Source organism: Pyrus communis, chromosome 5 (assembly GCF_963583255.1).
Source record: "Pyrus communis chromosome 5, drPyrComm1.1, whole genome shotgun sequence".
Taxonomy (NCBI): Eukaryota; Viridiplantae; Streptophyta; class Magnoliopsida; order Rosales; family Rosaceae; genus Pyrus; species Pyrus communis.
In genome coordinates this window covers 24868381-24881112 of record NC_084807.1, presented here as the reverse complement: position 1 = coordinate 24881112, position 12732 = coordinate 24868381, and the positions used below count along the sequence as shown (strand labels likewise).

The window sequence follows — 12732 nt, the reverse complement described above, 5'->3', positions numbered from 1 at the left end:
AATGTCGGGCGTGAACAAGCTATCTTTTACCTTAGCCGAAACCTGAATTCCCCAGAGATCAATTATTCACCTGTCGAAAAACTTTGCTTAGCGTTGTTTTTTGCCGCATCCAAGCTTCGACATTACATGCTCCCAACAGTTACGCAGGTCATCGCCCAAACCGACGTAATTCGTTACATGCTGACTCGGCCCATTGTCAAAGGCCGAATCGGGAAATGGACGCTCGCCTTATCCGAGTTCAGCCTTCAGTATGTACCCCAAAAGGCCGTCAAGGGGCAAGCCCTCGCCGACTTCCTGGCACAACACCCTTCCCCTTATGGTTTTGAGGGAGGCGACGTCGACATCTGTTTCGTTACCACACGCGATACCCATTGGACTATGCATTTTGATGGTTCCAGTACTTCGACCTCGGCTGGTATCGGTATCGCAATTCAGTCGCCTGACCACTGCCGATGGTATTTTTCTCTCAAGTTAGATTTCAGCTGTACCAATAATCAGGCCGAATATGAAGCCCTTATTATCGGCCTCCATGTTTTGCACGATCTGCGGGCCCCCCGCGTTCTCGTCCTTGGTGATTCCGAACTTGTAATTAACCAACTGAACGGCGTGTTTCGTTGCATGAGTTGTACTTTAGCTCCCTATCACATAGTCGCTACCTACTTGGCCGAGTCGTTCGAACGGATCACATTTGAACACATCTCACGTATCCACAATACTGACGCCGACGAACTCGCCCAGATCGCCTCCGGAGCATAACTCATGGGGGGCAAACTAGGTCGAATTGTGGGAATTGCGACCACGGGTCAACGCTCGTACCCCGCCTTGATCAATCAGCAAACTCTCCAACGCGTGCACGTAATACGTACAAGGGTAATGTCGCTCCCATCCCTACTAGAACAAGGAGATCCCATAGAAGTATGTGCCGTCGAAGTAGAACCAGATGATTAGAGAAAGACGATGTTACGATACCTCGATAACCCCAATGGGAAACACGACCGAAGAACGAAGGTGCTCGCCACGAATTACGTGTCGTATCAAAATGAATTATATCGCAAGGGCGAGGATGGTTTACTACTATTGTGCCTCGGCCCTCACGAGGCGGCCCAAGTAATGGCCGAGGTACATGAAGGAATTTGCGGAGCACACCAATCTGGACGAAAGATGCGCTGGTTACTCCGACGACACGGTTATTTTTGGCCCAATATATTAAAGGATTACATCGAATATGCACGGAGATGCGTATCATGCCAGATTCATGGACCCGTGCAGAGAGCCCCGGCCGAATTGCTACACTCGGTTACTAAACCGTGGCCGTTCAGGGGTTGGGCAATGGATGTAATTGGCAAAATCACGCCATCATCGGGGGCAGCGAAACACGCATGGATAATTGTAGCAACTGACTATTTCACTAAGTGGGTTGAGGCAAGGTCATACGCCGAATTAACTGCTAAAGAGGTATGCAACTTCGTAGAGGAGAATATTGTGACCAGATTCGGCGTGCCAGAAACGATCATAACTGATAATGGCACTATATTTACGGCCGATAGGTTTAGGGAATACGCGGCAAGTTTAAATATCCGACTCGAGCAATCTACGCCGTACTACCCACAGGCCAACGGGCAGGCCGAGGCAAGCAATAAAGTGTTGATCGGCATCCTTGAAAAGACGGTAAAAGATAAACCTGGTTTGTGGCATTTGAAGTTAAATGAAGCATTATGGGCATACCGAACCTCACCTCGGTCGGCCACTGGAACCACTCCTTACGCGTTAACTTATGGACACGACGCTATGTTACCGGTCGAATTGAGTATAAGTTTGCTGCGAGTAATCGAGCAGAGTGATTTGTACAGTATTGAATATAGTCAAGCGATGCGACAAGAGTTAGAAGACTTAGAAGAAAGTCGAATCGACGCGGGTAACTTGTTAGTAGCACAAAAGAAAATTGCCGAGCGAGCGTATAATCAGCGTGTAAGACAAAAAACGTTCGGTGAGGGAGAATTGGTTTGGCAAACTGTGTTGCCCGTTGGGATTAAAGACCCCAGATTTGGTAAATGGTCGCCAAATTGGGAAGGACCATTCATCGTTCACAAGGTCCTCGGCAAGGGGGCATATCATCTAAGAGATCGGACGGGGTCAGTTCACAAATTGCCATTAATGGAAAGTTTTTAAAGAAGTACTATCCAATTACATGGGAAATGCAAGAGTAAGACCATGTATTGATAGCAAGACGACCATTGTATTAATAGCAAAACGACCATTGTATTGATAACAAAAATCATTACAAGAACAAATACAAATACAATGGTGAATTCCTAAGGGGTCGAGGGGAGGAAAGTCTCAAGGGCAGCTTTTAGCTCCAACCACTTCGTTTCGCCCAGGATGATCTCAGCCTGCCTAGTCTTCCTGTTGAACTGCAGCTGTTGAACATGCCGTGCACCAGCAGCGAAGGCCGTCAGCCGAGCCTTGTTGGCCTCGAAGTCCTTCTCAAGCTCGGCAGCAGCAGCAGACCTTTGCCGTTGAAGGTCAGAAATTTGACACTGGAGGTCAAAAATCTGGCGATCAAACTCGGTCAGCTTCGCCTTCTTAGCTTTGATTGCCTCCATCTCAGCTCGGACGGCCTCTTGCGCGACCTTGGCAGCCTTCAAGTCATCCTCGGCTTGAAGAGCTCGCTCGAAGATGTAGAAGTGTTGCCGAGTCCGCTCCAGGAGGTCGGTGAGGAAAGAGATATTCTCCGTGCTCAGGTGACCACCACTGGCAAGGTCGTTGAGACACTCTCCAACAGAGTCAAGGCCCTTGCATCGGAGAGCTTGGGAGGCACTGAGAGACAGGACTTCGTGCAGCTTCACGAAGACTTCGGCCTCGGGCATGGCTCCCGCCGGTTCGGCAGGGGCTGCAGAAGAGCCGGCTTCACCGGTCGTGCTCTGAAGAAGAGCGTCGAGCTCCACTTCCCACGATGGCTGCACATGAAAGAAAAAACTTTGTGAAGGAAAGTAGACATCGTGATATAGTGCATAAAGAAAAAGGGAATTGTTTTAGACCTGCCGAGAGGAGACTTCGGCCATGCCCTCTGGGTCATTGCTCGAACCCAAGAAACTTAATGGCCGAGCCTAGTGCCTTAGACCGCTACGCAATTCACGCGGCCGATGGAGGTCATCTACATTTAATGGCCACGACAGCGGCCAGGAAATATAGACAACGCCCCTCGGCGCATAAAATTGCCGGTGAAATGAATGTTCGGGCACCTGACATTTAATAGTTTTAAAAAACATGTGTCACAAAAAAATCAATACAAAAGAAACGAGACTTACAAAAGCCGAAAAGACTTCCTGCGGAGGAATGGGAGGATCTTCATCCTGCGGATGGATCGGCGTTTCGGCCGTGGCCTCAGGATCGGCCATCGGTCTCTTGCCACGATCCGCCGCAGGAGAGCGCGGTCGAGCGGTCGCCTCGACTACAAGAGGAGGATGGACGGGAGGAGAGTTGACTAGTCGACGGCGGCGTTGCAGCGGGACTTCGTCATTCTCGCTCTCAACATCCTGAACAAAAAGAGAAAACAGTTAGCATTACGACCAGAAACCTAAAGAAACAAGTGGAAGCAGAATTATACCCCCAAAACGACCGTTGGAGTCGAGGGTGCTTCGGCAGGCGCAGCCGACTTCCCCATTTCAGGCGCCACGACCGGCTCTGAAGCTGGAGCGGGTGCGACGATTGGATCGGCCAGGGAGACGGCTGGAGGAATTGGGATTGGAGATGCCGGGACAGCCGGCACAGAAGGAGAGCCGGCGGGAGCAGGCGTCCCAGTAGTGTCACTGGGGACGACATGAATTTCCCGGTCGCCCTTCTTCGCCAATTTCTTGACGCGTTTAGAAGGGCGATGGGCCTCCTCCGCCGGCTCGGCCTCTCGGTGGGGGCGTTTGGAAGGGACCGTCCGCTCGGTGACAAGGGTCCTCTTCTTGGGCACCAGCTTCTTCGTCCTTGCCACCGCGGCGACCACTTCGACCGTCCTCGACCCACGACCCCCTGAAGAGCAAGGTAGTTAGTAACAACAATATATATAAAAAAAATAATAATAAAAAAAAAACAAAAAAAAAACAAAAAAAAAAAGAGAAGAAAAATGGAAAGACTACCTTGGGCCGACTCCTTGGGTTGAGTCGAGGATGTTGACCTGGGACGGTCGCTGAAGATCTTCCTCACCAGATCTTCGGCCGGGGCGCCAAAGAAGTCGCCGGTATACTCCTCCCACCAGTCCCCGAAGGTGTCGGTCCCCAGAGATTCAGGAACCGTCGGCCGAAGCCGAAACTTCCTGCACTTCTCCTGGAACTCCTGGTCCGACGTCTTACATTCCCTTTCGGAGGAACCGGTAAAACGCCCCCGACTCAGGAGAGACCGAGAGGCGAGCAGGGGGACATGGCAGCCTTGAAGATAGCCGAGCTGCCGGGCGACAAAATGAGGATGGTAGACCTCCCAACTAGCTCGGCGGGCATCGCAACCAAGAGGAAGGTCGCGAGCCAGGACAAACGACCCCCAGCACTGGCGGATGCCCGCATCCTCGGACTCGGCCCATGCTGCCGTAGGGAGCCTGAGCGAGGTTTGGTACTCCTGGCGCCGGCATACCAGGAACTCGTCATCCAAGAGGACGTCGAGGCCGGAAAGTGTTTGAAACCCTCGTCGGCTCGGTGAGGTGGCGCCGGTCGAGAGGCCAGTTGAAGGCCGAGGGCGGCCGTTCGCTGGAAGGCAGGAACCTCCGGTCGAAAAGTAGAGAAGTAAACCTGCAACCAGAGTTGGAACACCCAGAGGGGTCCGTTCTGGTGCGGGTCGATCTTGCCAATGGTCGCCTCAGCCAGACAGCGGTAGAGGTTGGCGAGTATGGCTGGACTGAGTGCCAGCGAGCGACCATTAGCCAGTGCCTGGGCCACCGGCATGTTCTCCACCAGGCATTTGTTCGACCTGGTACAACAAATGAATTTGTTGTACCAATAGAAGAGGAAGGTCTCGTGCTCTCCCTTCCTAAGGCCTTCCTCGCCTCGGCCGGCGAAATGAAGGATGAGAGTGTTGTAATTAAAGAAGTTCTTGTGGAGCTTCTGAACTTCTTCCCTTGAGGGCTCCCGATCATGGCTTAGCGTTTCGACGGCCCTTTCGTCGAATAGTGCCTTCAAGTCGAGAGGAGAAGGGTATCCGGAAAGGGTGGCGTCAATGGGAAGGCCAGTCGGGGAAGTCCCAAGGATGGCCGAGACATCGAGGACGGTGGGGCCGAGAGGGCCGAAGGGCAGGACCATGGTGTTGGTGGCCGAACACCATAAGCTCAAGGCCACCATAAGCAGCTCCTTATCCATGGCAATCTCCATGGTTGACAGAATAATGGCATCGTAGATGCCGAGAGCCTTCCACTCCTTGGAGAAGAATATGCGCATTCGGTCGACCCAGGCAGCCCAAGCCGTGGTGGTCGAGGGCCAGGCTCCCTGAGGCCGCGCCAGAGCCCACTTCGACCAGTCGAACCCCTGCAGCAGGGGTGTTAAACATTGCTCCTTGAGCAGGTCAGTGACAGACGACGGCACTGCGTCTCTGAAGAGGGGACCCAGAATCTGGTGGGTGGTGGCCATGTCATTTTCGAATCGCATCGTCTTGACGGTGCTCCGATCGATGAAATCTTTACACTTGTTGACTTCATCAGAGAGTTTCGAGATGAAAGAGGCCATTAATACAGAAGGTAGGAGAGAATTTGGAAGAGCTGGAGAAAATAATTGCAGAAGGAAGAACTGGAAGGTTTGATTTGAGCAAACAAGGATGAGGAATTGGAGATTTTGGAGTTTCTGAAAGCGTAAGATGCGAATGGCAGAAATGTGGGTATTTATAGGCTTTTCAGAATGAATATCAAACGACTGGAATTCGAAATTGGGGGAAAATTTAACCGGGAAAAGTTCCCAATCATTTCGAATATTTGGGGAACTTGCGAAGAGGGGATCGAGGAGTCGAAAATCCAGGACGCACGATTGCGTGCGGCGTCAGTTTTAATGCATTAATGAGGATAAGGCGTTTCAGTTAGTGCACGGTTTCGAGGCCCACGATTGAAAGCTTTTGAGAACGGCGTAGAATCGACACGTGGCCACGCGATGGGGGCAACGAGGAAAATGCAATCATGTCTCATAAATGCGCAGGAATAACGGTCATTAAGGAAGTAAAGTCCAAAAAAGCAATAAACGTTTTCGCTTCTTCAAGGTCGAGGCCTAACCAAGAGTTAATAGTCGGCGACCTCAGAAGCGAGGGGGCAATGTTTGGGCCCAAAATATTATTGTTGGGCCGAGCGGCAGGATGTGCTCGGCCCAAGGTGATGATAAATATTATGGGCCGAATAATAACTCCCGGGTAAGCTGACAGGATCGGCCAAATCTTATCCCAAGTAGTCCGGATGAATAGAAAAGGTCGAAGAAATCCTAGTACGACCAGGATTCTCGACCGGCGAAGAATGGAGTCCCGAAAAGAAGGAAAATTCAGAATCCCAGTAGGAGTAGGTTGTTCGAGTTAGAATCGAGATGGGATAAGGACTCCCAATCCAAATCGGAATTGGTTTCAAGGAATGGGGTACTATAAATACAAGAAGTCATGCAACATAAAAGGCCCTTCAAAATCAGCATACAATTGCCCTGCGCAAAACCTCTCAAACACCTTGAGATTTTTCCTTTTCTTTTCCTGCCGACACACCTTCAGTTTGGATAAACAGCACTGTGGAAGCACCCGGCGAGCATCTTCAGTTTGGATAAACAGCACTGCTGCCGCAGAATCAGCCGACCGAGAAGCACCTTCAGTTTGGATAAACAGCACTGCGTCGAGGTCGACCGGTTATCTATCTAAGTCTCGGCCGAGAAGGGTTCTCGAACCTTTGTTGGCAGAGGTCACCTTGCTAGCCTTTTCGGCATAGTCAGGTGTTACGAATTGCATTGCTCGGCGTACAGGACGCCGAGTTATTTTATGATTGGATACTCGCAAGTAGGTTTCAGGGTTCGGCATTCCGACGGCCGAACTACGTTTACCATCAAGACATACATCACGTTCGAGTACCTGTGCCCATATAGTTTGGTCTCGATTCGACGTGCTTATACTCTTACGAATATAATCACAGTGACCGAATCGGGCTCCGACGATTTGTGAACTCCGCAGAATTAGTAGCCTTGTCTTCAGGCTGTGGAACCCAGAGACCGAGAGTGTTCCTTCCTCGGTCGCAATCGCAAGATAGAGAAGTCAACGACGCGCTCAAAGCGACATCAACAAATTTTACTCCTCGGCCGACGAGTTGGCACGCCCCGCATTCAACCGAAGGACGTAGTTAGCTTACTAGTTACTCGGCCTGCGCGCCACGTAGGTTTTGTAATTTTTAGGGTCAACAGTAGGACAAGGTAGCCGTCCTAGTGTGTAGGTAGGACGGCTGTAGAGGACAAGGTAGCCGTCCTAGTGTGTAGGTAGGACAAGGTAGGACGGCTTGACGGCTGTAGGACGGCTTGACGGCTGTAGGACGGCTAGTGTGTAGGTAGGACAAGGTAGGACGGCTTGGCGGCTGTAGGACGGCTTATTCTTCCAATAATAATATTATATACAATTACACAAAGACTCCAACCATATTCCTTATTTGTCTAACAGTACGTGAATAATTACTTCCAGAAGATGGACAAATTAACCTTGATACAGTACCAACCAGGGAAAGAAGAACAAGCTACAAGTAAAACCAACGTATTATTTACAAGAAAGCTCAAGATCTGGTAGGCTAGTTGGGTACAAAACAAAAATCTCTGTTGTCAAAAATTGATTGTCATATGTAGGAGATTCAACGACATGATCATAAAAATCGTATTATGCCATGTAAGTTCGCACGATACATGAGTTTCTTGCTCTAATATCGCCATGTAGGAATTAGAGCATCCAACTCAAAATAACAAATGACGATGGTGGAGAAACCGAAGGTCTTATGTAATGTGGTGCAAATCTTGACATTCCTAACATGTTTAGTGAATAGCGATGAAGCTTGATTCTTTCTTTGAATCCTTTGCCCAGTCCCTATGAAAAGCCCCACAACCTAACTCCCTGCTCTCTTGCATAACCAACACATTCACCGTTCCACCACAGAAATCTGAAGAAGCTAGCATGTCTCCAATCACTCCCAGCTCCGCGTGCTCCACGAATTCCACCATTTCTTCGTCCCTCAATGAGATTTCCGCATGCCTTCTCCCTACCATCACAAGGTCATAATCGCCCTCCATATTTTTAATGGACCTCATAACCTGCACGCTGTCTTCCACCTCAATGTCAAGCCAACTCAAGCGATTATTCCCCCTGTTTCGTAGCCTAAAATCTTCAACCAACGACTCGTCAAGCTTGGCCTCTATCCGCTCCTCTTGGTTGCCTGCTTTTAGTTTATTTCGCAAGATGATCCTCAACACCGTCATTTGCACATCCAAGTTGCCTAACATTCGTTCTGCGTAGGCCAATGCCTCGCGATCATCTGGCCCGCCAATGAAAAACACAGCTACATTGTGGGAGAAATGTGTCAAGCTCACCCGACAAGGTGAGCCTCTGTCAACTAGTATTCCAACTGTACATTGGCTATGTTTTTGTACATTGATGTTGAATTGCCGTATGGCGGAAGTCAAACTAAGGTCAGCCGTAACGTGGTGATCATGGAACGGAATGATGATGAGAGGAATGTGCTTGTCATGCGCAAGACGGAATAACGTCTCGTGCATGCTTTTATAGGGAGCGATCAAATTGAAGGCATGGATCATGACCAGCCCTTTAGAGTTTTGTGAGTAATTTTCAAAAGCTCGCATCATTTGATGGGTTGGTGTCTTTAAGCTTAACTTCTTGTGAGGAACAAGTCGGGGAATGGCACCCCTCATGAGCTCGACTGCATGTATAACGTAGGCGCAAATTGGGCTTGCTTCTGTAGGGTTTGAGGCTTCCAGCAGGGTAATCAGGTTGCGGATGCTTTCTTCGTTGTGAAAACAACAAAGAACACAAAATTTTCCTGAGTTTCTTGGCATGGATTGGATACTTCTGAGGCGAAAAGATTCGCTTGATGCTCCTAACCGGATTTGAGGATTGTATGAGAATCGTAGCAATGGTGTTACGACCATGGTTATCCCCAACATCGACAACACAATTTGAAGAAAAGTTTGATCATCAATGGCCTACAATTAACATATTAAGAATCAAAATCAGTTGATACTATCTATAGAGTCTAATTAATTAGAAAGTAGGGGATATGGTTAAGAAGTGGTGACACTTGTAGAAAAATAATGGAGGACGAAGTGTATAATTACTTTTCTAGAGAGCTAATAACAATTCTAAAATAAAATAAAATAAAAAGAAGTTAATTACCTTCGAGTTCCTCCATCGATTTAAAAGGGTAGTCTCAATTATACCCTTGGTACTCATCGCCATGCTAAGCATTAAACTATTCTTCAACCCAAATTTGCACCACAATGCAGCTGCCGTAATTCCCACAATCTTCGTAAAATACGACACGGTAATAAGAATCTGAAGTTGAGAAAATCTCACCCAATCACTAATCGAATACACATCTACACTGTAGCCAATGCGAAAAAAGAACATTGGCAGAAGAAATTCGGAGACCAAGGTTTCAGTCTTGTGGACTAATGTTGTTCCAAGAGGAGGTCCTTCTGGTATGACTAACCCTAGAATTACAGCACCCATAGTAGCCGTTGCGCCTAAGGAGTCACAGATAAATGCCATGACTAAAACCCCAAGTTGTATCGCAACTACGTAAACTTCCTTTACTTCCTCTCCGTCTGGGGTATTGCTGATAATCCACAGGATAATGGGGCGTATGATATAGACTGCAAAGATTATCAATGCCAAGAAGGTAAGAAAACCCTGAACTCCATGGCTTGATATATTTTGTTGCATCATTATGAGATAAAATGTTGTTAAGGTCCATTGGATCACATCGTTGACAACGGCGGTGGACATGGCGAATTGGCCCAACTCAGAAGTCATAAGGTTGAGATCATCCAGGGCCTGAGCTATGACCGGAAAAAAGGAGAAAGATATAAAAACAGTCATAAAGTACTTGAAGTATTTTCCCATGGGACTGTTTCCATGAATGGCGCTGCCTAGCAGGTAGAGGAGGCTTAAGGTGACCACAGAAGGTAAAAAGGACGCAACAAGACCTACTTTAATAGAGTCTTTTGCAGTCATTCTGATGAGGGATAAGTCATATTTCAATGTGACTATAAATACGGAGTATATAGCAGCGAGCATAGCCATTGTGTCAAAAAGTGGGTTCACTTTGGCTGCGAACAGTTTGTCCTCGAATGGCCTTTTGCCCCCCAAAAGGGAGGACCCCAAGATAATGCCACTCTAGAAAAACAAGCAAACTTTATTAGAAACAATGTGTGTGTGTGTGTGTGTGACCATGACCATACAAAGTTCAAATCTCATGATCAACAACTGGGAAAACGTACCAGGAGATTGCAGACAAATTTGGTTTGTCCCAATGGTTTGAGAAAATAATAGAGAAATCGAGAAATAAGAACAAATTTGATGATTATGGCTAAGGTTAGAGCGAATGGATCGCCTAAGGGATTATATCCAAACCAAATGCCTTTGTTGTCAACGGGCTGATATGGTATACAATATTCCTCCGGCAATAGTCCAATTGTTTGTGTGACATTGTTCATTGTAGCTACTTTGTACCTCCCAATGGATCACAGATGCAACAACTATCGATCCCATGCCGCCATCTCAGTAATATTCACGGAAATCATCGGAAAGGGTGGTTGTCAGTGAAACGCAGCCGTTAAGAAGACTAGAACGAGCACCCACAGCCGGTAGAATTCAAGTTGAGAAATCTCATGAAGTACTGGAATAATTGGCAGTTGTGTCTCAATTACCGTTTAGTGGTCTTTGGCATGAGGCGTTGAAGTAAGAAATAGTAGGGCAATGTACGAAACGTGATTTGGTAGTTTTTGCCTGTTATGGCGCGCCCTTCTGCTGTAAGAAAGTCGTTAATCGTTATAGAGGGTATATAATAGTTTTCAGTCTCGTGGTACAAGGTGACGAGGTGCAACTAAATTAAGAGAGTTGGTTAATTACGTTGTCGAAACAGCTTTCTATTTTTTATTTATATTAAGAAAGTTAACATCCATGCATGTTGGAGTTTGTTTAAGCTGATGAATGTGCATGATCTGTAATTTGCTTATGTTTAGTTTGTTTAAGCCTTTTACGTGCATAAGTTCACAAGGCAATTTAAGACATGTTGAAAACCATGCTTTACAAGTTGAAAATTATGTCATCCAACAATAACAAATTTGACAACACCATCCTTGTAGTCATCCTTACGTTTTTAACTTTTGACTAAACCATGTAGGCGTTCAAACTCACAACTTTTATAACAATGGGAATGTTTTGGGCTTTTCCTCTATCTTAGGTCCATTTATTTAATGCCCTGACGAAACAATACTTCGGCCTCTTCACAAATGCCATTGTTCTGTTCGTAGCCCCCTTGCTCGCCATTCAGTTTGACACGGGTAGATACCCATAATTCAACGACCCAAATGGAATCAAAATCGATCTCAATAATATAAATCTGATGTTACAACTAGTTCGTGATTCCGTGGGTGACAGCACGAGAGAGCTTCCATTTGGCATCGGCAGAAGTGGTCGTTTTGGTCGCGGCGTGGTTGTTGGTGGACGGTGACCGGTGTCGGTGGCATAGTTGCTAGTTATTTGCCCATTTTTGTTTGTTTATAAATATTAAACTTAAGTGGTGAGTGAAGTTACACATGGGTAACTGGTGAGTGAAGTCGCATTCTTCGCACCATTAAGTTTAGTGTTTTTTTAACTACATGTTTCATTCTTTTACTAAATCAAGTCGCATTTTTCAATTAATTGGCACTAGGCCCAAATAGAAAATAGTGAAAAATAAATGGACCACTTGCTCACTTGTTTAACAAGTCCAACAAGAGAAAACCTACAGTACCACAGCTTGTAATACTGATATCTCACTGCTATCTTGAAAAACAAGTTGTGGATTCTAAGGATGCAAAATTATCATATTGTCTCTCGCCTTGAAACGTGCACAAACATTCTTTACATGTCCGAATTATATCACGTTTATGCTCACGTTTTCATGATGACGAGTACTACTTAAATAAAGCAAGAAAATAATCAAAAGGTGAAAAGAGTTCAGAGGTCCCGTAGGATTTTCATATAGCGTATCAGGGCATTTTTAAACGTTTCATAAAATGTATCCATAAAATCATGTTTTTCGATGTCCTGAATCCGCTTATGACGTCTGTTTCCAGAAATTCAATCGTTTTAGTATAGTTTTATTAATTGGTCCCTTTATGTGCTTAGGTGCATTTGTTAGTGGCCTTTCTGTCCTACCTAGTTTGAACGGCTCTTCGGTGACAGAGTATCAGTGAGTAGACCCTTTCCAAATTGCATGATTTTACTATTTGGACATTGGGATGGCCACGTGCTGGGCGACACCCAAGGGTGATGCAAGCCATTTGATGAATGCATATGCTGAAAACATGTGAAAACATGCATATAAATTTTGCGCATAACTACGCAATGTAATATTCAAATACAACCTTAACAAAATAATATAATAAGTTCAACTGTCAACAAAATAAAAGTGATAATGCATAACATGTTCAGAGCATACGCATTCATCAAATGGCTTGCGTCACCTTTGTGTGTCAGCCAGCACGTGGCCAT

General features: G+C 46.7%; 1 protein-coding gene across 1 annotated transcript in view; it reads right to left on the bottom strand.

Annotated features, from left to right (window-relative positions):
* Window positions 1–7994: 7994 nt before the first annotated feature.
* The window catches only part of LOC137734471 (cation/H(+) antiporter 15-like), a 13066-nt gene continuing 8328 nt past the window's right edge, over window positions 7995–12732 (bottom strand). Inside the window, exons 5-6 of the mRNA XM_068473733.1 lie at window positions 9367–10368; window positions 7995–9176 (exon numbers count right to left, since the gene is read on the bottom strand). Of these exons, the coding sequence (XP_068329834.1) occupies window positions 7995–9176; window positions 9367–10368 (2184 nt within the window). The remainder of the gene's footprint in view (window positions 9177–9366; window positions 10369–12732) is intronic.